The sequence below is a fragment of the Rhea americana genome, unplaced genomic scaffold, assembly GCF_003343005.1.
Source record: "Rhea americana isolate MKP2758 unplaced genomic scaffold, rheAme1 scaffold_62, whole genome shotgun sequence".
Lineage (NCBI taxonomy): Eukaryota > Metazoa > Chordata > Aves > Rheiformes > Rheidae > Rhea > Rhea americana.
This window is the reverse complement of record NW_028186779.1, coordinates 2,807,702-2,832,399: the sequence shown is the minus strand read 5'-3', so window position 1 is coordinate 2,832,399 and position 24,698 is coordinate 2,807,702. Positions and strand designations below refer to the sequence as shown.

The 24,698-nt window shown below is 39.6% G+C and overlaps 1 protein-coding gene across 1 annotated transcript in view; it reads left to right on the top strand.

The window, feature by feature from the left end:
• The window catches only part of HECW1 (HECT, C2 and WW domain containing E3 ubiquitin protein ligase 1), a 265,441-nt gene that overhangs the window by 77,414 nt on the left and 163,329 nt on the right, over positions 1-24,698 (top strand). The window contains exon 2 of the mRNA XM_085320214.1: positions 9,263-9,587. Coding sequence (XP_085176340.1) covers positions 9,263-9,587 — 325 coding nt within the window. The remainder of the gene's footprint in view (positions 1-9,262; positions 9,588-24,698) is intronic.

Below are 24,698 nucleotides of genomic sequence, written 5' to 3'. Positions count from 1 at the left end.
CCATCAGGTAAGAGATGTTTATTATTATTATTGTGTGTTGTGCAGAACCAGAAACAACATTACATCCATYATGGTTAGGGCTTCTCAGTGCTCCCTCAGTCAGTCTGAATAACAGTTAATCACTTTACAGACCATTAGCAATGTTTACTGCCTGCAAAAAAGAACCTCCCTGTTCTTACCTGCTCTGTCCTTCAATGTAAATAATATTCCTGGGAGACCAGCAAAATCCAGCTGTACTGTAGAACTGATGAGTGAAATGATAAGACTTAAATCTATGGACACTGCACGCAGATGTTTTCTTGGACAACTTTTTGCTGAGACTGATGTCTCTCTACTCCAAGCAGCAGATTAAAGAAACTACCTGGTACTGAATGATTTTCATGCCCTGAGTGTTATTTGTAAATGTTGTCCTTGGATTTGAAATGGTGATGAAAGATGTTCAGTCTTCAGCATCTTAATTACTAGGATTGTGTATCTGTGAAGCTGGCATGGTACATGCCAGCCTTCATGGACATGAGGGTGGTCGTTAGGAGAGGATGTGTTGCCCTAGGAACCAAATAATTCCTTTTGTATGTCTTTCCTGGTCAGACACAGTTTCTGTGCTACCTCTGTCTGCTGGAGCAGCAGCACTTATCTGAGATCTGTTCCTGATGTTTAGAACCACCCAAGTGAAAATACAGATTTCCTGTTATAACATGCATCATAAAGCAGTAGGAAAGGCTAGCATTTGTGGAAATTAAAAGGATTTTGGACCTCAGAGCATTCGATATAGTATCGTGTGAGCAGATTCAAGCTGTTAGGTCTTTTGTATTGTACAGAGAAGAAAATGCAGGGAATCTATACAATGCTATTTTTGTGCATACTGTGCTTTATGTAGTGAATAGCAACTGAATTATCACAACGTTATTACAAACTTGTTTAGTGTAAGGTTATTAGTTGCTCCTAACTGGAAATAAGTAGAAGCTTGGAGTGATCTCCAGAACAAATAAAATATCATCTTCTCATAGAAACCTCAGTTCATATACTTTCATGAAGATAAAATTTAATTCTTGGAATCATCCAATTAGAAGCATGATGTGTGTATCTTTCAGCATGCTCTTCTGGGTTCATTAGGCAGCACTTTTTTTTTTCCTTCCAGAAGGAGAAGAGAAAAGGCATTTTTATTTTTTTTCCTTTTCTGAACTCCGAGGATTTATCATCAGTGTGCCATATTCCAGCTTCCATCTGCTTGTGCCCAAGAGATTGTTTATGAAAGTGTTGACTGATCTTAATTTTCAGGGGCAAGAGCTGTTGGATGTACTTTTTCCTTGTAGATGATAAGAGTAGCTCTAGTTACTGTGCTGCTATCTTCTTCTGCCTTTGACTAATATGACTGCATTGAGAATCAATCCCACACACCAGCACAGAACTTTGCCGGTTTGACCTCAAGGCCAACTCTTTCATTTTGATTCTAATTTGTGCAGTGATTTGCACATCACTAGAGCAAAGTTAAATGTAAGAGGATACATTAACGTAGCAGTAATGTTAGACTTGAAATGCACAAAGGTCAGGAAATGGAWAAATGAACTACCTAATAACATCCATTTGCCCTACTGCAGATGTATAATGGCTTTGATTTCCAGTTAGTGTTTATTATAGGCATAAATACACACACAGTGTGCCATGGATGTGCAATATTGAGACAGATTAAAAATCTGAGCTTAAAATTCTTTTCCATTATTATGGCAGGCATCCCTCTGAGACATATGCAGTCTTCATTTAAATCTTCCAAAGAGCAGCAGTTTCTGAAATAGTTTCAATCTCTGAAATATCTTTCAGGAAAAAAAATCCCTAGATTGTGGAAGCCTATGACTCCATCATGCTATTAAGTGACTCCTTTGGAGCTCTGAGTAACCATTCTTGTACCTTTCAAATAAGTGGCCTGATCCTGGAAAGTTCTCTGCTTTCTCCAGTTTCTTTGGCTTCATAGTACTCCCCAGCCTCAGGCTTGATGATTTTTTGTGGTGAATGACATYGGAGAAGTTTTCGTACAGTTTCACACACCCTGCTTGCTGGATTTGGCCATAGTATAAGCTACTTTAAAAATCTTCTTTGTACTAGGAGTTAAACTTAAGTCTTCCATAATTCAAATGACTAAGAATTTTTCTCACGTAATGAAAAATAAATTGCTGCAGGCCCAAATATGGAAGCTTCAGTGTGAGAGGCAGGTCGGAGTAAGTGGATGGGGAGGCAGTTACAGTGGAAGCCGAAACTGTAACCTTGATTATAGCCTACTTTTAAACTATATTTCTCCTTAACCCTGCATTGCTTTGCAATTTGTATAGTCAATCATATTGTGCCCTTAGGGATGGTGAATGCAAATATTCTCTTTGGCAATTTACTGTGCAGGTACTACATGATTTAAGAGGACTGTGCCTGGGCAGAAAGGAGGACAACTATTTAATTTATTTACCTTTTCTTAACTCTGAATTTGAAAGAGGGTGATTGTACTTTTCCCTGAAAGCTACTGAGTGCTGGCAGCCAAGGGACCTTAAGGGCTATGGGTGGGGGAGGCCAAATGGAAGGGTGAATAGTAAGTGGGAGTGGAAATGAACTGCTTGCTGGGGAGAACAGGGAGCAGATCCTGAACCAAGCCTTCAAAGTTATGGAAAGCAGGAGAGTTTGTTCCAGCTGAGGAAGGCCTTAGCATTGCTAGACTGAGAGCAAGRCTGAAGGGGAAAGGATTGCTGTATAAGGAGCAGCAGCAAGACTGATTTCTGAATCTTTTTGCTTTTACTCAGCCTTTTTACTGTTCTACCCAGTGAAGGTGAGTTTTCTCTCTTTCAGAAGATACCTGATTTTAATTTATGCTCCAGTAAAACAACTTTACATACAATGTACATTTTGGTAGGCTGACCTTTAAGAAAAAGGTCTGCCTTGCTGTTCTGGCTTGTAGAGACCCGTTGTCCGTTCTTCCAGTGACTGTGGGCGCTGCTATTTTTCTGCTTTCTCTGGCCCAGCTTTAAGATCTTGCTCTGGATTTTCACACCTGGGCTGAGAATAGGTCCTTAAAATCTTTTGATACCTTTTGATATCTTGCAGGAATCCTGTTGCTTCCTGTGCATCCACACAACTAAATTTCTCATCTAGGCCATCACTACCTTACATTTTTGTTAGTGCAATATCCTCTTCAATACATGTGATCTTACCTTATTTAAAACTCACTTTCACTAGGCTACCCTATTTTTTCTGTCTTGTCTCCTTGTCTTTTCAAAAAGAAAAACAAAAAACAAAAAAAACACAAGCTTTTATTCTTCATTTGCAAGGATTGTCATGACAACCTTCATCTCTGATTTAGAAAGTAGGAGGTTGACTCCTCCTCTGATTTGCCTCTGATGTTGGACTTAACTACTGGCATATTAAATTTTCAGATGAATAAATATGCTGTATCTCAGGCTTCCCATCATCCAAAGCTACCTCACTTATTTCTCCATATTTTCCCTTGAAATTCATGTTCCAGTGGTGCCTGAGGAAATGTGAATGACTGCATATTCCTTGCTTTGAGCTCACTGACATGCTGGCTAATATTGTCTTCTTGTTTCCTTTAATTTCCTCAGCTCTCAATATGCCAGTGATGTGTTGTGTTTCAGTCCRGTAATATCTCTGGAATCGATACTGATAATGAATAAAAGGGGGCTGAAAATCCAGCCACCTAGCAGTCCTTGCCCACGTTCTCTTATCTTGGCAACCTAGTAATTTGAACAGTAGTTGAAATGAGGGATTTGGGATTGTTACTTATCAATATGTAACTAACAATGGCAAGTAGTTGTATTTTGTATCACCATTGCTGTGTAAAAAGAGTTACTAGAGCTGTATGAGGGACAGTGAGGCTCTGTTCAGGTGTGGCTGAGCTGTTTGGCACACTCAAAAGAGTTTATGTTCAAAGAAATTAAAAGGAAATGATGCAGAGAATGGATCTCTGCTCTTTACATCATAGGAAGCACTGTGGACCCGTGGTGACCGCTCACCTTGCAGTGAATTGTTGGAGACAGACATGCTATGGGGTCCTCCTGCATTGCACCACCTTCCTGACCTGTCCAAATGCACCTCCTCTGCCAAAGCAGCAAGAGGAAGTAACTGGTGTCAACTCGGATATCTTAAAGGCAGCTCTTACTTGTCCGAAAAGAGGATTGAGCTCAGCCCTTGCAGATCCTGGATTGGAAACTGTCTGTATTGCAAAGGTGTCAYGTGTCCTTTGGCATAAAATAATCACCAATAATAAAAATCTGACATTACGCACTATGGCATTCCAGCAGAAGCTGCTGCTTGGCAGCTCTGAATTTGCTGGTGGGATTCAGCTTGCAAGAGTTGCACGAAGCCTTCTAGTAAGATTCTGCTTATCTTGGAGAGGGAGGTGGTAYTGCTTCATCAGGCAGTGAAGGAGAAGATGGTGGCGATGACAGCTCTGCCCTGTCCCAGCGCCAAACAGCAGTAGGGCAGGAAGACAGATGAATACAAAAGGGAGAGAATGTGGAAAGAAAGCCCATGAAATGTTTTCTTCAGTATTTACTGGTTATGCTTTTTTCCGTGTGTACAAAGATKTTTTCTTTATAATCGGATCATGTCTGTCATTTCCTCCTGTCTGCTCCTTCACATTTTCTCTTATTAGCAGTAACAGTTGCATTTGTATGAAAAAAATACCAGCCTAAAATTCATCTTTATCTGAAGTTTGTTTTCATCAGATGGCCTAAGTGATGTAAATAACAGACAAATTCTGCCACCAGGTAACCCTCTRCAGAGGTCTTACTATCAGTAGGACTTTTATGTGGTGGATTGATCTGTAGAGACAAATTTTTTCATAATTTTTTGAAAAATCACTGATTGGTTTTGCTCAATATGTTATTAATTTATCATTAAATACTTGTAGTTGTTGGTACACAAAGGGCTGCTTCTGATATCAAATATTTAATTACTAAGTTCAGTAGAGTAAATGCTAATTTACATTAGCATAACTGATAGCAGTAGAAAACCTGTATGTGCATAACAGGGGATGTTTCTAGTTTCCTTCTGTTGAAGGAAACTTCAATCCGTTTTCTAATCATTGTGGATAAAGGATTTTTCCTCTGCTTTCTCTCTGTTGTGCAAGCTGTTTCTGTATGCAAGCTAGAAGCGTGCTTTTGTAATGGTTTAGAAATGACTTGATCTGCTCCAGAATTTTGATCTAGTGTCTGCTAGAGTTAATTCATTTGGAGCTGATTCATTTCAGTGGGTGCAGGGTGAGGCTATAATCTCAACTCATTCAAAGTCTTTGACAACAGCTGTGGAAGAGCTACCTTTGGAAACAGTTTTCCTCAACAGTTCACTTTCCAGCCAAAACTTAGCTTGACTTTTGGAGCGGTAACTGTTGTCTACACCATGCTCAGAAAATGTGCTAGAACAGTGKTGAAAACAGTATAGAGCAGTTGAGCGGATCTCTCCAGCATTGCTTCAGATATTGTTAAAACACATGCTTTCATAAACATTTCTTTGCTCTGGTTTAAGTTGTAGTGAGGCCAGCTGTCTGCTTCTTAGGCATTGGCCCTTACTGGAGACTGGGAGTAGAGCAGAGCTTTTGGCAAAGCCTTGCTCTGCCCTTTCTCACCTCAACTGTACTTTCTGCTGACTGCCAGTTCTGTAAGCAGATGCAAGATGATCTGTGTTGTACTCATTTATGGGGGCTAATGAACATAACAGCCTACTAAAGAGAGACTTCTAATTTCCTAAAACACAGGGATGTAACTGCAGCTGGATAGCAAATGAGGAATGACAAGGGAKGACCTTTACACCTGTTACTTCAGCTGCCTGTTACTAAAGTAACTAGATTTCATTGATATAGCTGAAATATTGTAGGTCCCTGTCACATCATTGTCTCCTGTCCTAGGTAAAATCAGGCATAGAAAATAGCCAAGCTCAGTCAACAAGACTATATTGGCACCCACAACTTAGGACAAGCTTGAATTCACATCTTGGGTGCATTGTCTGCATGATAGACCTAAAGGTGGCAAGGCAGGGGCCCTTTTGGGAAAACATCTTCAGCCCCTGTGAGAAAAATAGTACATTCTTCTAAGCAAGAAGGTTTCTAGCTGTGAGGAGAAAGTCACATTTCCATTCCTCTTACATGCAGTGAAACAGTGATCTGCAAAGGCTCTCCTCACTGCCAGTGGTCATACAAGTGGTGAGGGAAGTGGATGGGAAAGTAAAGCCTGAGAGTTATTTGCTAGAGAGAATCCATGGGTGAAAACATCTGTAGGAAAGAGTGAATGTGGAAGCAGCTATAGAGTGTCTGTTTTGACTTAGTAAGAAAGGATTCCTTTCTTGTGACAACAGARCTTAATCTCTTGGGTCAACGTTTGGCCATTCATTATTCTTGCCTTGTAACTTATGCTCGATGCTGTGTATTAGGAACAAGACTATAGCTTGGAGTATACACCTGTGCAAAGGAATAGAGGGAATAAACATGAATGTCAAACACCTGAAGAAGGTTAATTGGTATTATACTAGCTATTTATGGTAGGTTTAGAATGCTTCTGTAAGGGATAGAGAGGATGTCTTCATGATTTTTGTGACATCTCACTGTGGCCAGGATTTAGGGACTGCATGCATATTTTGCAGGCACGGATACTGATAGAAAATTTTACAAAACTATGCAAAAATGGTAATCATATGTGAAGCAACTATTTTTTCTCACCTTTCTTTTGCTCATTCATACAGCTGTACTTGTATTCTGATGACATCACTTAGTCCAGATGATTGTGAGTAAATATATTGTGCCATTTGTTTGTGGGGTTTTTTGTTTTTGTTTTCTTTTAGTTTGGGACTTTTTTTTTCCCAAGGTTAACATGTGTCTGTAGAACCAAGGCTAGAGATATGGGAGTCTCAGATTTCTGGAGAATGTAGTCTTGTAGTGATGAATTCGGTGTTTTTGTTAGAAACTGATTAAAACCATGCTGAAGCTGAAAAAATTAAATATTAAGTCTGATTTAATTTGAAAGTGTGCAGTTAATTAATACTGTACACCCATTAACACTCAAAAATGAAAGTATCTGCAGAACCACTGTTCCCTGGAGTAATTTGTCACTAGAAGTAAAATGCCTGCCTTTGAACTGAAGTAGCTGTTGGGTAATGCATTATGAGCTAAGGAGACCGTGTTAATAATACAGACTAATCCAGAAGAGTGGGCTTGGAGTTCTTTATACTGGTATTTCACCATTATAAAGCCAGTAATGGTTGTCTGAGGTGCTATCGGTGTGACAGTGCATGCCTTCTGTGCCAAGTGACAGAAACTTCCATCAGTTTTAAATTGCTGACTAGAACCCCGTAATTATGCATTCATACAAGGGCTTCCCAGTATRAAATATGTTCACAGCGTGTGAGAAATGATGTCTTTTTGTACAAAATGATGTATTTTCTCTTTACATATTCAATCAAATAGAATCTATAGAATTGTGTTTTTTTTCTACATGAAGGAGATATTCTAACAGGGAGTGCTGTTTTTTTTACTACTAGGAAATGAGCTCTTTCCTATTTCAAACAGAAGAGTGAATAAATGTAACTATTAAAAAAAGAAAAAGCAGAGACATGATTAGATGCATAACAAATGTTATCTTATGTGAGCAACACCATGTACTTCATTTCCTGCCCCCCAATTCCTTTTTCTTTATACTCCCGTGTTTTTAGTGTAGCCTTTTGCATTGTTCATTTTGGTCTTGCTAGCACTTCCWAAAAGGTGTGGCATCCCCACTGGAGCTATTTTTGCTATAAATTGTGTTTAGTACAGTAAGTGAGGTTTTGGGTCATTGGACTGTAAGCATTGTAGGGCACTGTCTCTAAAGTGACAGCGTGTTTTAGGTGTACAAACATTGCAGTTGAATTTTTTGCTCTCTATTTGTATAGCTTCTTGTGCAAAGGAATCTTGAGATGTAACTAATAATAAGTCTCCTAATTATTCTACAGAAATCTATTATTTAATAAAAATCAAAATATTTTATTTTTTAGGGTTTATTGCCTTTCTGTAATACTGTGACCTTCCTTTAGATACCAAGGTTGAATAACAGCTTGATTGGACAAAAAAACTGTTTTTCCTTCACTTAATTTGTTTGCATTCAAAGGGATGATTTGACTTCTGATCATGTGACAAGTATTTCGCAGCATTTGGGAAAGCTGTGGGGGTTTTTTATGTGATGGACTTGATGGCAAGGTTGGCAACAAGTGGAAAATAGAAGGCTACTAAATAATAAAAAGCTGAGTGATTGAAATAGAGCTGCAAGAAGAAAAGAGGAAAAGCAAGGGAGGGAAATGAAATAACAAACAGCACAGAAATAAGCAATAACCACTCTTTTAATCAGATTAGAACATGTCTTCACATGAGAATTAACCCAAATCATAACTTAAGCATTATCCATCCACCAGCTCATAGCACTCTTAACTCATGCACCAGGGCACTTTTAATACAAGTCAGTCAGCTTACCTTGAGAAAGGAAGGTAAGATGAAATTTATATCAATTTTCAGCTAAACATGATATCTATTCTGCAGTAGCCTCATTGATTCCTTTTAATTGTCGAGTACATAACGAAAAGGTTATACACATTCTGTCACAGTCTACTGAGAAGAGCTGAGTAGAGCAACAGCATCAGGAGCTGTCAGCTGTATGAGTGACAATGCAACTCTTAATTTGTATTTACACTTCAGTGAAGGCATCTCTGTCTTGGTATTGGGGATAACTCCTTTTTCATGGTTGTAACTCTTCAGATCTCAAGTTGCGAGGGAAGGGCTTGTCATTGTTGTCCAGTCTTGCAAAATGGAATGTGAGTTAAAAAGGATTCCTCCACAAATGTAACTAGAACCACTAGGAAGAAGACTTAGCTCAACGTGTCAAAAGTGGAAAGAATATCTCCTAACATTAAAAGAGAATGGCTCTCTAGCACTGTGCTAGCTTTGTTGATGTCTAGATGTGTATATTAACATGGAGAAAACCAGCCACTATGGATTTTCTACTGCCAATTGCAGCAAAAGCTGCTAAGGCTTGCTTTTACACTTGTTTTCATAACAGGAATTAAGGAGTAAAGTTGGATTAGCAGCATCTGTTTCCTGCTGTATCTTTTTGTGCCTTTTTTACAGTCYCAAATGGAAAAAGATCTGGTCTTTTGTTACTTGCTCATTCTTGTGCACTTTTCCTAGGCAAAGCTTTGACATCATTGAAATATGAAACGTATTGTAAACACTGTCCACCTTTTTTCTTCACAGAATCTGTACCAAAACAGGTTCCTAGGCCTGGCAGCCATGGCGTCTCCATCTAGGAACTCTCAAAATCGACGCCGGTGCAAAGAGCCTCTCAGATATAGCTATAACCCTGACCAGTTCCATAACATGGACATCAGGAACAATTCCCATGAGGCAGTGACCATTCCTAGGTCTACCAGTGACACAGACCTCGTCACTTCAGACAGCCGATCTACCCTGATGGTCAGCAGCTCCTATTACTCTATTGGGCACTCACAAGACCTGGTGATATACTGGGATATAAAGGAGGAAGTGGATGCAGGAGATTGGATTGGCATGTACCTCATAGGTAAGTTCCACTTACTCCTTCACCTTTGGGGTTTCTTGGCTACTCTTAAATTTAGTTGTAAACATTACAGTGGTATTAGCTAATACAGCTCCAGTAAATGTAATGGTTTTGAGTGAGTTTATGTATTACAAGGTTTCTTCTGCTCTTGAATTGCTAGATACTGTAGCAGCCCTGGCCTTGGCCCCTCTCCCCCCCCCCAGTAGAGCTATGAGAACCGCCCCCCTCTGTTGAATTGCTTGAAATTTCAAACTGTTTTGCTCTGGATATTGAGAAAATACCTCCTGTATAAAGAAAACTTAATATTTTCAGGCTCTCTTCTTGTAAGACCGTGAGTAATCTGTGACAAATGAGGTTTTAAGAGTCAAGAGTATGAATCAAAAAAAAAAAAAAAAAAAAAAAAAAAAAAAAAAAAAAAAAAAAAAAAGAATACCTTTTTCTGTATAGCTAAATGATATTTTGATGTGAATAATAGTAATTATGGAGTGAGACAGGCTGGAGTGGTGTCCCAGGGACATTTTTTTGTATATTGGAAGCTGTATTCAGTCATATACATCAGCATATTTTTAGCATCCCCATCCATGTAAATCAGCCCTGCAAAAGAGTAATGAGAAATAATTTCAATGGAGTTTTACCTAGCAGTTTAACTTCAGTATAAAATAAGCACTTTTTAACCTGACTTGATTCCGCTGGAAGAATTTAGTCCTACAGTCTGTACTGAAGTCTGCTTATTTCTTTGCACTCTAAGTTTTGAATGTTTRAATCAGTTTCAACCCCATTCCTGTGTGGATTAGAGGTCTCACAGATGTGAAGTTCTAACAGTTTCTTGAAAAGCTGTAGCTGGGTAAAAAGAGACTCAAATTGGTGCCCCACAAAGAGAAATGTTGGTGAAATGCTGCTCTTATCTGTTTGGTTAAGTGTGTCTAGCACTAAGCAGGTATTACAGTTCCAATAACAACATTGCATCTTGCCCAGATAGCAAGCCAAAGAAAAACAGATACAACGTATGTGTTGTGACCTGGGCTTAGGGGACATGGGAGGGAACTGGGATACTTTGGGGCAATTATAAGGGGCATTGCAGGGAGCTAAGATGTTGCTTGAGTTCATGTTTAAGTGCTTCAGTGGATAAGATCAGAATGATTGGCATCATATGGAATCACATGCTAAGGGATCCGATCCTGGGGACACAGGGGAGCAGAAGGCCGTGTGAAAGATGGTAGTGTAGGGAGTGTGAGAAGGAACTAGGTGGGAGGTCTGGGAATGTAGAGAAACATGGTACGATGGCAGACATAAGAGGAGGAGTTCGGGATACTGAAGAGACTTGGAGAAGGGGAACATGAGAATGATTTATTCAAGACATGAGGGAAAGGAGTGCAGGGCACAGGAAACCAGGCTTTGGTACTAATCCCCGTGAGTACTCTCATAAAATACCCTTCTTCGAAAATAAATAGAAACAGGCTCCTGAAATTTAAAATCTTCTAGAAAAAAACAGGCAGAATTCAAAACAGATGCACTGGAAAAATTTGAGTTTGTTGGCTTCAACAGAATTACTTGTGCTTATAATTAAGGTTGCATTTGAGTGTTTTACTGGAATAGATGAGAAGACTCAACAATTCCCAGTACTAGGCACTAGCATGTACTCTAAGCCTGTTGTGCAGGAGCATGTACAACTCATAAAAGGCTATATTGCCCCAGCAGAAAGAGACAAAACAGGTTCATTCGCAATGCGAATGAACTTATTTGGCCAGGTTTCATATCTCAGACATAGCATGAAGGGCTCTGAAGACACATCACTACATTTCTTTGGTAAATAACCTGCATACATAGGGTTGCACTGGGAAAAGAAATTCCATTCCACTACTACTCTGTAATTTACCCTGTCAAACAGGATGTTGCTTAAGAAACCCCAATAAATATTAGAAGTACAATTTGTGAAGTAGATCCTTGATCCTGCTGGCTGAATGCCTGATGTTAATGGAAATAGTGTATGGCTTCTTCCAAGGAACACTTCTACCAAATGAAAAATGAATAGTGTGTTCAGTCCCCAAGAAATCAACTGTTGACCCTGAATGTCCTTGCAGCTAACATTTTGTCTCTAGCCCTTCTGATTCCTGATCTAAATAACTGAGGAAATAGTCATTTTTTTGAAAGGAGATACCACTGCCTCCTCCATTTTACTCTTCCCTTTGCTTCCCCTTCCCCCCCCCCCCCCCCCCCCCCCCCCACTGCTGACATAAGCTGGTTTTGTGGGCTTTGGTGTTCTGGCTCCACTAAAGAATGTGAGAGTGTGAAGATCACTTGATACAGCATTATTGGTGTTGGTTTGATGTGCAAAACACTGTGTCTAGGCAGGTGACTGGCTCTATAACTGTATCTGCTCAATGAGGTAGAAGGAGCCAAGGGAACTGATAGGAGCAGATCTGTAGCAGCTAACAGTTGGTGTTGAGAATCATACACCACATTTCAGGGAGTTTTATTTTAGCGTAGTTTCAGTCTGGCAGACTGAATGCCCTTTAGTAGTAGTTATGCCTCAAGATCGCCACACAGTGTGAACCAAAGTGGAGATCACTGGAAGATTCATTCCAAAAATCATACTCCTGACTTGCAATAAAACACGAATGTAGATGCCTGCTATGTATCTTAAAAACATAATAATGATGGAAATGTATTCTGAATCTCTAATTGTGAAACCTGGAATGGTAAAGACCGTATTTGTGGCACAGGTGATTACCTTTGTAATGTTAGTAAATTACAACTATGTAACTACACATTTTTTTTCTTTTGTAGCAGTTTCAGTACTTAGTAAATAAGGAATGGTACGAAAGTTTTAGAATCATCAATCTCTTAAGAGTGGGAGATTCAGACATTCAAATAGGTTAGATTTCTCCTTGGATTTGTACAGATTTCCTGATTCTGTGCTCCTGTTTAAGGAGGAAATGTCCCTGGCCTTGTGGATGTGACCTTCACAGTGTAAACTGATAGGTCTATGTTTTGAATTAGCAGCCAGCTAGAGTGGAGCAAGAGAACCAAAGAAAGTATGAGCCTGTCCCAGTCTGCTTGATAGGGGATTAGTGTTGAAGCCTGTTATTATCACTTACATGGCAGTACTGTTAACTATCTCATTGCTGGCAGTCATTCTGGTGTTCGTCTCAAAAGCCAGAACTACAGCCAGATCCTTTTTTATGTTTGGGGGGGGGTTAGGTTTAGCTCAGTTGGTTACAGCATGGTGCTAATAATGCGAAGGTCACGGGTTTGATCCCCGTATGGGCCACTCGCTTGAGGGTTGAACTAGATGATCTCCAGAGGTCCGTTCCAACGTTACCGATTCTATGATTCTGTGATTGTTTGGGTTTGTGAAATTTCAGCTAAAAGACTTAAATGTAGGAATACTTTAATATTGTATTGAGTTATGAGAACGCTGAGAAATTGTCTGCTCTCACTACTACTGCCCTCATGACAATTTTAATGATACCAATAAACGGCAGACTTCAAAATAAGGATGTTCCAAGTCTGGGACAATATATCTGATATAAAAGGTTTCCAGAAGAAGAGGAGCAAAAATGGGATATATCATAGGTATTCAGAGAAACCACAGACCATTTGGGAATGCTATTCAAAGGTTAAAGTAGCCCGAAGGAGGATTAAAGGAGTCCTCCGTGTATGGAAATCATCTCAGCTTACTCCTGATGGAAGCAAGACCAAAGAACAGAAGTGCCACAGTTGCTTTTATCAAAAATGTAGGTATCTTCTGTTTTCCTCCCCTTCAACTTCAGACTGTTGGAGATTGGTAAGGATCACCAGCCATGAAATGGTTGTGTGCAGAAGCTGGTTAAAGCTGGATTTAGAACTGGTATCAGAATAAACTTGCTCATGGTCTGAGCAGATGGACTAGGCAGTCAGATGAGCTCATGTAAAACAGTGCAAAGGAATAGTTAGCAAGTATCTCATGCCAAAAAATAGTATTAAGTATGTCCACCCAGTAGCTGTATGAAAACATCCATCCATACCTGCCTGATTTTGTTGAAGTGCCGTGGAAATGCTCCTTAATTGAAGGGCAAATAATAAATGTGGACTCTGTTGAAATACAGGTCTATTGCTTCAATGTATTTTAAGATTGGCAATGGTTAGACAACAAAAAATACGAGTATTTGAAGAAGCATTTTTAAGACATTATGCCTTCAAGAATAGGAATTAYATTCTATTACTGGAATTCTACTGCTGGAACTAAAGGTGTTCTGACTTTCCCTGGTAGTATACACTGTGTGTGCTTCAGCTGTAAGCTATGCAGTGAAAATAGCTAAATTCTTTAACAGCTTATCTGAGATGAGTTGTTACCTTTCTTCAAGAAAATTATGTCATTCAGCCTTCTTTCAAAAACGTGTCTCYAGTCAAAAACACAGGTAAACATCCAGGAAGAGTTCTCTGAGAAATTCTAACCTGATTATGCAGCTCTACTGTCATTTAAAAATTTCTGGAATTTGAGTTTTCTTTGCATAGAAGATACCTGTAAAGAAAATGCACATTAAAACAATATTGAAACAAAAAACAAAGTTATGAATAATGATAGTGTATTTCTATTTTAATAGAACTGTTTTTTAGTGGCTACTGCATGACAAATGGAATATTTACAGTTATTATCTCAAAGTTTTCTCTTCCTCTGTTATCTCGTTGGCTCTTACTATTTGCTACAGTATAAAGCCTCTTAGATAAATTAATATGGACTRCTGGCAGCTGCCTGTAGATAAAGAGCTATCTTATAATTACTGCAGTAGCATATTAACTGCTACTAGATTTCGCTTCTGTCATCATCTCCATATCTAATGTAGAGTAGCTAATGAGAAATGCGTAAACCAGACTTTGAAAGAATCTTTTGGTCAGGTGTCTGTGCTAAGGATTCATCAGTGCTGGCATTGTGCTCTTCTTACCAATATACAATAGGCCTTTTTTTCTTTTAGCTGTTCCTTATGGGAAAAGCAAAACATTATTAAAGGCTGATTAATAAAATTTTCTTTGATGCAGATCCTTTAGGGTCCAGTTTTCTATCTATATTTGTTTTTGACAATGTTTCTTCACAAACTTGTGTAAGATGGAATATCTTAGTGACTTTAGATTTAAAACAGTATGTTTTTATTTTCAGTTCTAGCCTTAGATTTTATTTTTTTGCCAAAAAGGCAATTCTTACCATAATCTGACAGATATCATTTTTAAAAGCCTTTGATTAACAAACATTTAAATATTTTTCAGACTGATTTTAGGCTTAGAGGGCCCAGTGTTATTGTATTGCCCATTGAAGCAAATGGAGAGATGCACGTATTTTTCCTGCAATGAGAGTTGGATCAGAACTTGTTTGTACAGCTATTTTACCATATGTCTACTACGTACAAGCAGAAAATGTATCACACTTGGCCAGCAGAGAAAGAAAATGTTTGCAATGGCACTCTGCATATAAGGCTAGGAATTGTGGGAGCCTGAGTTATAGTTCTCATCCCTGACTTTGGCTCGGTCTCTGTATTTGGACTGGTTCCTCCACCTCAGATGTAGCCATCTGTAAAATACAACTTGGCATAATGTGTCTGCCTAGAGGATGATGAATTTACTGATAGGATTTTATATTTTGAACTCACCTGTTTTCTGTTCCTTTCATGGTCTTTGGAAGAAAATGCTACTCTGGTCTTAGGTCTCTTCCTTGATAAATGGCTTTGTAGTTGAGTCTCGCTCCACACTGAGGTTTGAGGCTGTGATCACCTCAGCAAGTTAAGTTTTGTTTGACACCTGAAATTCTGCTCTCTCTGTAACACAATGACAGAGGTGCCTGGTGACCAGGCAGATTTTACAAAGCATGGCCCTGTTTGTTTTAGGAACAAAAAAATGTTAGGGGAGCAAACCTGTCATAAAAACCATTGAGAGCCTACACAAATGCTGAACAGAGGAGGTTTTAGCTATCACAGGTTTTGGCAGATACATTGCTGCAGTGATACTAGTTCTTTGTTCCCATCTGGCTCACATTCCCATAGAAGCTCTAAGATCTGGTGAGAGTCACTTCTCATTATCAGACTGTGTCTCTTTCTGCATTTCTCGGTTCTGTGTCTGATGGGCTGCTTTAGCCAGATAAAACCAGGATAGGCCATTTCCAGACCCAACTTTAGCGTGACACTGACACAGCTTTTGCTTCAGTTTCACCCCTTGCTAATACAGTTAACACCTGAATGCAAGGACCTCTGAATATTCCATACACATATAGCTTCTGACCTGTTCTCTCTTTAAGTGCTTCCAAGGTTCACATCTGTCATTTGTGTATTATTAACAGTGTTAGTAGCAGTGGACCAAAAAGCTCCTGTAAAAGGAATGGTGCAGTGATATTGTGCTTCATGGCCTTTTAGGGAAGTCATGGCAAAGAAGCCTGTAGGCTGTCAGCTGTTTTCATTTTTATAGCTAAGTATGAAGTAGAGACATGTTTACCTGGTGCCAAAAGATGCCTGTTTTTATTTAGTCTTTCTCCATCAAATAATAGCCATGGTATTGTGAAACTSTTCCCAGGTGAACTGGAGAGAAAGAAAATAATGCAGATGAGGAGTATACCAGCCTCATGCCCTCTCTGTGAGCTGCAAGGTCTTTATGCTGACATAAAACTGCTTCTGTGCTGTGGAAGAAGGGACTGTATAGCTAAGGACCAGACTGATGAAGAAGTCAGTAATGATCATGCATTAAAATATTTTTGAAGAACATATTCAATGGGGGATATTGGTGATCGAAAAGCCAAATTATGGCTTTGGTTCTGCAGCAACGCTTAACTCATGCAGCAAGTTCAGACCATTGGCTGGTGGTCCACAGTATAAACAGTGGACAGCATGCACATAACTTTTGGCAGAATACAGCTTAACTCGGAAATGCATTCCATGTAGGTTGTCAAGCTATCCACATGTTCTTTTGAAGGTTCAGCATGTGTTTTTCTTTTCCTCTTAGTTTCCTAAACCAAAATAAATCATTCTTCTAACTCCTTAGTGTTTATAGCATTTGAATATTCTCATGCTGCCTTTCACAACTACTGTAATCACTGTATACACATTTAGCTTTCTTAATGTTCTCAAGAGTTGATCTCTCTAGCCCTACAGACTTTTTCACTAAAGATCTTCCACTTTGAAATAAGCTTATAATTGAATACCATTTTCCAAGTAAATCACTCCAGAGTCTCAAGAGATTCTTTACACGATGGTACTTCTGCATACGCATCTGAGTTGTGGGTGGCCACCTTTATTGTTATTGTTATTATTTGCTGCTGTATCAGATTGCAAAATCCTGTCTGCTGTTGCCCCTTTCAACATTGCTACTGGCCCATTTTTGAAGTACTTCAAATTAATTCCACCTTGTTCTTTAATGGCCATTGTTACCCTGGACTGTCATTTTTGTTCGGATTTCAAATCTGCCTGTGTCCCTTTATGTCATGTATTCATACTGCCTTGGGCTTGTAGCATTTCTTCTTTTAATATCGTCTAGCAAATTTTTTGAGTGCTCTGTTTTTTTGTAATCTTAACTTTTTAAATTCCACTGTAATCAATAGGAATGTTCTCACTGACTCCAAGAACCTTGGCCTAGGCATTATTAAAAAACAAAACCAAATYAAACTGTCTTCTATGTTTTACCCCACCAAGCATATCTTCTGTGTTCAGTGTGCACTGAGGCAGTCATGATCATCTTTGTTTGGATTCCTGCTTCTCCTCTTCAGTTCTGCATGCAAGCCAAATGTCATTAATTGTGGAGAAGTTTGTATACAGTGTAGCTAGAGTACAGCTGTTGCTGTGCTAAAAAACCCAGATGTGTTCCATGTGCTACAGTAATGAAAACAAGTCTGGAAGTATGGGAACTGTAAATCGGAAATCTATAGCTGAGATAGGCATACCCGAGGCAGCAATGAGAGCTCTTTGGATACCAGGGGAATACTACACTTCTAAAGATGAGCAGAGCCCAATGACACCAGTGTGACTAGGCACTAGTACTACTGCAGCCTAAAGTCTGCTGTGGGCATTTTAACCCACTGAAACTGCTATTGCTGAGCCCCAGCTCAGCTCTTTGCCTTCCTCACTCTCGTCTTTTTCAGCACATGGTTTGTGGGTTACTGGAAAGGACTGGAATTGATGGATTATGCTGGAGTCAGTCACAAACACCACTGGAATACCATTGAAAAAGAGAGCCCATTGCTCTAAGCTCCACTTTTTGCTTCAGGCTCCACTGTGCCAAGGAAGGAGAGAGAAGTCCTTCAAGTGACAGAGGTCAGATTCTCAGCAAGATTAGGTCAAGTACAAAGCAAGGAGGGCAGGACAGTGAGGAAGAGCTGGACCCACGGTTCATTCAGAGCCTTCTGAAAACCTATAGGCATTTTGCTCCAAAGATTTAATAGAGACTTGACGCTTAGCAGTTTTGTGTTCCTTTTGTCTCTTGGTATTAGTGTCATGGAAGATCAGAATGATACCTCTCAGCAGTAATTTGTAGGCCACTGAGATTGTGGAAGCAAAGGATAATGTCACATATAGCTCTGGAGGTAGTCTGATGCTCAAAAGGAGTTGCAGTTTGCTGAAAGTTGTAACCCCTTGATTTGGGGAGTGGACAGCAGGTGTCCTTTTGGGTTTATGAGCCATTCATTCTACCTCAGATTGATGGTTTAGGTTTTAAACTTACCATTTTTGTCTTTAGATACATTCCTAGAGTGTCTTTCTTTAGGACAGTGCCTTCTGTCCTTGGTGACCAAGAACTGTTGCACTTTTGTCAACTCTGTTTTCTCCACTTAATTACAGTTTATGTTCTTTCATCTCCCTACTTCAACTTTCCTCAGGTCTTTTTCTTGCCATGTCTTCTTTGGGTTGCTCTTCTCCACTCATTGTTCATGTTTTCTCCCTCCCAACTTACTCTTCTTTAACAGGATAGAGGGGTAATTTTTGAGGGATTGAAGTGGAACTATTCATGTACTTGAAGTACATAATTAGTTCTTAGATCAGGGACTGAGTTTTCAGCACCTTTGAAAGATTAGATTCCTGTTCTCCAAAATTCTTTTCTGTAAGAAACTTCGGGAGCATGGATGCTTACTGTAAATTGCAGTGCCTTTGTTATCCTTTTGTGACTTACAATGATCATAATGTACCTTCGCCAGAGATGCTGTGATTTGGGTGTGTAGTTTGAAATAAATGGAGCAATTTCTTCCAGATGAGTTTTGCACAAGCTTTGTACCTACTAAAGCAGTGTTGCATTCATGCCTGACATAAAAAGGCAGTAGAAATTGGCAAATGAATTAACGTAGTGAAATTTTGATTCACATTAGAGCAGGACCTATAGTTCAAAGAAGCCAGTGGAAACATTCCTATTGACTCCTATAATGATAGTCATTATTTATAGATTTCTACTGTTGTGTCTTTGTAAACAAGGAATTGGCGTTATTCTTCTACATGCATTTCTCACTAACAGCTTGTCTACTACAGAATGCTGACTGCTTTTATTATAAAACTCTTTGGTAGCATGGTTTCCACGGATTAGGCTTTGCAATGTTAATGGGTTGCAGAAAGGAACCATTGACAAAAACACTGGCATAATGTGATACAGCTTGTTACTGTTTTGCGCTTGTAAATCGAAGAAGCTGTTGTCATCCTGTTACATTCTCCTTTGAATGCTGAACTAGGCACTAAGAGAAAAAATATCAGAAGTAGAAAGCTTATATGTGGCTTACATTTGTATTATCTTGCAAAATGTAATTTTATTTTATTGATATTCCATGCTTTGCAGCATCTCTTTCCCACAGCTTACCATGTAAATTGCAAAACAGATCAACCAGAGCTAGGCCAATTTGTACAGAAAATGATTTTTAAAGGCATTCTACTACCTATATTCATATGTCATTATAGTACAGACGTACATATTGACCACAAGCACATTTAAATTTCAAGCTAAAGCAAATTTGTTCAACTAAAGACTATAAATCCTTCCATAATTTAAGCAGTACAGCATTTCTTATTCATAAGGGATCAAGACATACAGTGCAGGTTCTATTTTTACATAATAATTATATTAACTTTATAGAAAGCAAGCATTGTAATACGTGGTGCTAAATCCCATTAACAATGAGTAAGAGACTGAGATAGTGTACCACGTTCAGGAACCTTTCTGACATTCTGTTCCTATCTCATGTTAATTATTTGTTTCTTTGGATGTAGCCCATGTTATTCTAAATTCTGTGATTACCTTATTATTCTTTGAGAATGTGGAAAGATAGGCTGGTTATATTTATGAGCAAGATATTGCTTGGGAAGACAGGAGGTCGTTTTTTCATTTCTCCCTCTTAACTAAAGCCAAACTGACCAAAAGGGTCACTCTGCTATTTTTAATTTGTATTACATCAATGCTTCTCAGAAAGCTGTATTGACTCTGTTTGTTTCTCTGTGAGGTTTTCAGGCAAGCTTTCAAATGTTGAGGTTTGGTCTGTTTAGTGTAGTCTGCTGACAGCACTTCAAGTTCCTTTACGCTTTTTTGTAGATCTTTTTGATGGGTGGCCTTTAACAACGTTTTTTCCTAATTCCTCTGAAGAACAGCATGCTTTTCATCAATTGGTTACTGTCTTTCATCTGAAAGATAGCTTTTTTTGGTAGTGATGGTTCTTTATCTCTCTATATATAGCGCCTGTGAAGTATGCTGGGATCTCTCAGCATGGAAGTGACAATGCAGAATATTTTTAGTAGTAGAAGGCAGACTGTGCTGTAGGTCTTTGGTGAGGACAAGCTGTCTGTCAAAATTGCTGCTGGTTCAAACCACTTGTAAAAAATCTACTTCTAGCATGCCTTGGTCCCTGTAGCTTCTTCTCACATATCTGGCTGTCCAGCGCCTTGCTTACTCGTCATCACCTCCCCTGTCCGTCCTGGGCCTGGCGAGGTGTGAGCAGCCTGGTGGCCTCGGCCCCTGCCCCAGCCCGAGCCCCAGCCCTGTGGATGGGCAGCCTCCTTCCCTCTCACCCGCCAGCCCTGGAGGCGCCAGCCTGCCCCTCTCTGTGCAGAGGAGCAGGGGAGCTGGAGAATGACCTACAGCAGCTCCCTGCTGTCATGGCCACCAGCCTGACCCCTGCGTCTGCCGCCAGAAGCAGCTGATGTTCAAAGGACAGTACATCCCAAGCACTCCTTCCTTTGGCAACCTTCTACACTAGCTCTGCTGTTTTCCATCTGGGGAAGTGAGGCCTCAGTTCTGATGGTTATTGCAAAGTGTTTCCCTTTGGTCAAGTAGGCCAAAACTCTGGCTATCCAGGAAGAGCAGTGGGGATTGCCAGCTACCCGGAGAGCTAGTTTAAAGGTTAATCTCATTTCAAAAACAGAGGGAGGGAGATGCATTACATTGCTTCATTGGAAAAATGTCAAAAGTCATTAGCTGCTGATTGAAATGTATGAAAGGGAGCAGCATTAACTCTGTTCTTCATTTTGTGTAAAGGTGAAGCGAAGCATTTCACCATTTACCTTGGGGTATTAATGTGCAACATTTTTTTAAGGTCAGTTGCTGCTTTACTAGAGTTCTCAGTAGGAATACGTAGTAACATTTGTTTTACCTTGCACATATCTTCTCTCTCTTAAACATACCGTATCATCTCTTCACATACACATGCAGCATAAGTATTAGTCTATAAATATAGTATGCTAAGCAGCTGTGTATTTTTCATAGGAAGAGGTGATATACCTGAGCAATTTTCTTTGTTGATGTGCTGCATATATAGTGTCCCTGTTCAGGGAAGAGCACGCCTGGAATGCGATCAGCTGGCAACTAGAGCAGGTCGATAGGACATAGCCATGCATTCTGTCCACCTTGAAGATTTCAGCTACTGCTGGTCTTGTTCCCTGCCAGGAAACATTTCTTTCTTATCTTTCACTTCCAAAAACATATCCTTTAAAAAACTGAAAAGGGAAGGTTTCCCTTTTGGTCCTACGTGTGCTTTTCTAGAGCTAAAATTTGTCTGGCCTTAAAATCTTCACTATCCTACACTTCTGGTGGGCTAAAAATAAGTTTTATTTCTTTGGAAAGAGGTGATACCTAGCTTTTCAAGAGACAATGCTTGTTTCTGACTGGGAGAGGACCCTGTGCAATGGATTTCTAAGTCGTGACATTTTTATGTATATTTTACTTGCATTAATTGCAGGTTTGTCTTATTCTTGCTCTGAACCTTTAAGCTTCTATCAACTAGTTCCTTCATTTTATCAGAGCTAAAAGAAACAGCCTCAAGACATTGTTTTTTTTCATGTAATATACATGAATGGATGACATTGGCAGGTGATACTTAAAGGGTCCACTGCTTCTGCGTGGTGTGATCTGCGTATTKTGGGGCATTGTAAATTCACGTTAAGACATCTTTTCTACTGCCTGAGCCTATAGGCCGTGAGTGGCCACTGTCTGTTAACTTTGTAAAGTGTGTGTGTCTGAGTAAGTGCGTGTCCATGTCCATGTGTGTCCATCCTTTCCCTGTCAAAACATGCTTTGTGACATGACCTTTTGCTTTGGATGATGTCCTTTTTGTTCACCACTCTTTCTTTTCTCCGTGGCAGGAGACARTGTGCAAATGTTACTTGGTGGGAACACCTTGTTCTTCCCCTTGTTCTCACCTGTCGGTTCATGACTGTAGACAGACCTGCCTTTACCTTTCCTCCGTTCACATACATTGACCATGCAAATGCAGAGCAGTCCCTTTCTTAACTTGATTTTCCAGATTCCTTGCCCCTTTCCTACAGAAAGAAGGAAAGGACTTTCTGCAGTCATCTCTATTGTCTCAGGCTGCACTACAAATGGATTTGGTGTGGGTATGTGCACATGCTCACATTAGAGAGCGCGTGATGCAGAGTTCATGCTGCCATTATGGCAGCTGTGGGAAGATGGGCAATAATTGATCCACTGTATGTGCCAGCTGGCCTGAACAAATAATATGCATGAACACAGCATTTTTCCTCTGATTCTGGGATCCCAAGTATCAGTAAACTGTGGCCTCAAATGCCTGCTATTTCCTAAACAAAGCCACCCAGTTTAGCTCAGCTAAACCTCTTCAAGCAAGCACAGTGTTTTATAAACAATGTATCTTGAGAAACAGTAATTACCCTTAATAGCATGGCAGAAATTAGAGCATCTCCAGCGTTTTACAGAGGCTAAATATGACAATAAATGCAATGAGTGATGAAAGTGGAGAGCAGTGTGTCTAAATTGAGAACGCTCTCTGTGCCCGGTTAGTGTGAGGGGGATGGTCAGGGTTCCCAGGCTCCAGCTCAGCACAATAACCTAATATAGGCTCACCTTTAAGTATGGTGTGTTTTCCCTGCCAAAATGAAAGAGACATTTCAAAAGTTTAAATCTAATGTACATGTACATTAGAGTATTTCTGGTTCCACAGAATGATGTAGAAATAGCGTGCCTAATTTTGAATAGTCTGTTTCCATGATGGTGCTTTGCTGAAGTTGTCATCAGTAAGCCAAAGCTCCTAAAGAAAGGTATATACTTTTCTGGCCTTTTTAAYGTATAGTTTTATCTTTAAAAGAAAACGAAACCAACTATAAAATATAGATGACGAATAGAAATCATACCAAAGGATTTTACTGTTGAAGGGTTACTGTAGAAATATAATATGTGAACGTGCTGAAAAATTTMCACTGTTATAAAGAGGATAAAACCTAGCTAGTGAAATAATTCCTGACAATTAGCCAGTCAGCAAAGGGAAAATGTGTTGTAGATAGCATTGCCATTTATAATTATCCATTGCAATCATTAATGACCTCTTTAAAAGGATTTCCTTTGTAAATCCCTCAAGAGAACGGCACCAAAGCGTTCAGTGTTGGTAGCCCACTTATCTTCCTCCTCTGAGAGCACAGCTATGGAAAACCAAAGGAATAACATTGGTATCCGCCTACTGCTTTTTTCTTTCAGTGAAAGTTTAGTTTCCTTCCATTGGGAAGTCTAATCTCAGTTTAATTTTCTCTCTTTCTCTCTCTCTCTCTCTGTCTCTCTCTCTCTCACACACACACACATATGTATACATATATACATATATAAATAAATATATTGCTCTTTGGTTTTCTTGCCTTTTTCCTTTGTATATCATTTAGCAAGCCCCTGAGAGTGAGATTAACTTTTCTAAATCACAATGTAGATATCTGCTTGGATTCTGCACTACCTTAATCCATCAGTAYATTATTCATTACTTATATCTTTTTATCTTATTTATTTTTGCCATGTTTATAGGCATGATATATAAATCTGTTCAAAAACGCACATGCCTTTGTTCTTTCCTATTTCTTTACTTCTACTGAAAAAAAAAATCTGTTCTTCAGACCTACTCTGAAATCCTGAGTGCACTCTGACTGGGACTTACAGGTACCTGGCACTGCATCATAGTAGGTTCTTTTGATGACCAGATTTCCACCTTGAAAACTCATTTAAGCTCAACAGTAAGTTGCAGAATGGTGGAAACTGCCACGCTCAGTTTTGTGTGACAATCCCATAATTGCTAAACTGAGGCCTGTAGCCTGTTGTACCTACCTGTGCAGGAGTATGCAGGCATCTCTGCAGGCAAAGAAAATACCTCCCAAAAACTGGATGAGACTTCTGCAGCAGAGCGGCCAGTCTAGCACACTTCCAGCAACAGATAGACCTGACCATTGATACAGACCTCTCTGGTTATATGTTTGTTTCTTTTTGCATATTTATCTTGTGTCTGGTGATCATTTCTGCTTCAAATGTGCCCGTAACATGCAATGGAGAATGGTGAGAGTCATCTCATTAGTGGTGGCGTAGCACTGTGAGCTCTGGAGCTGGATGTTAGCTCCATGTTAGCTCTGGGAAATGATTTCATGTCTCTGCATTCCTGTGTGCCACTCCATGTGTCTATGCAGCTTGTTCAGAGCTAGCTCTGAACTCTATTACACTTGTCACAGTGTAAATGCATCCTCGGACCCAGTGTCCCAGGTTCTCTGGTGTCTTTTTTGTTTCCTCATTGACCCATGAGATAATGAAGTGAGCAATTCACACGGCATTTATAGTTGATGATTTTAATCTAGGATTTAGTGGTTCGTTCTTTTTCTTAGCTTTTACTGTGACCATTAATTAGCGGCATTGTCTTCA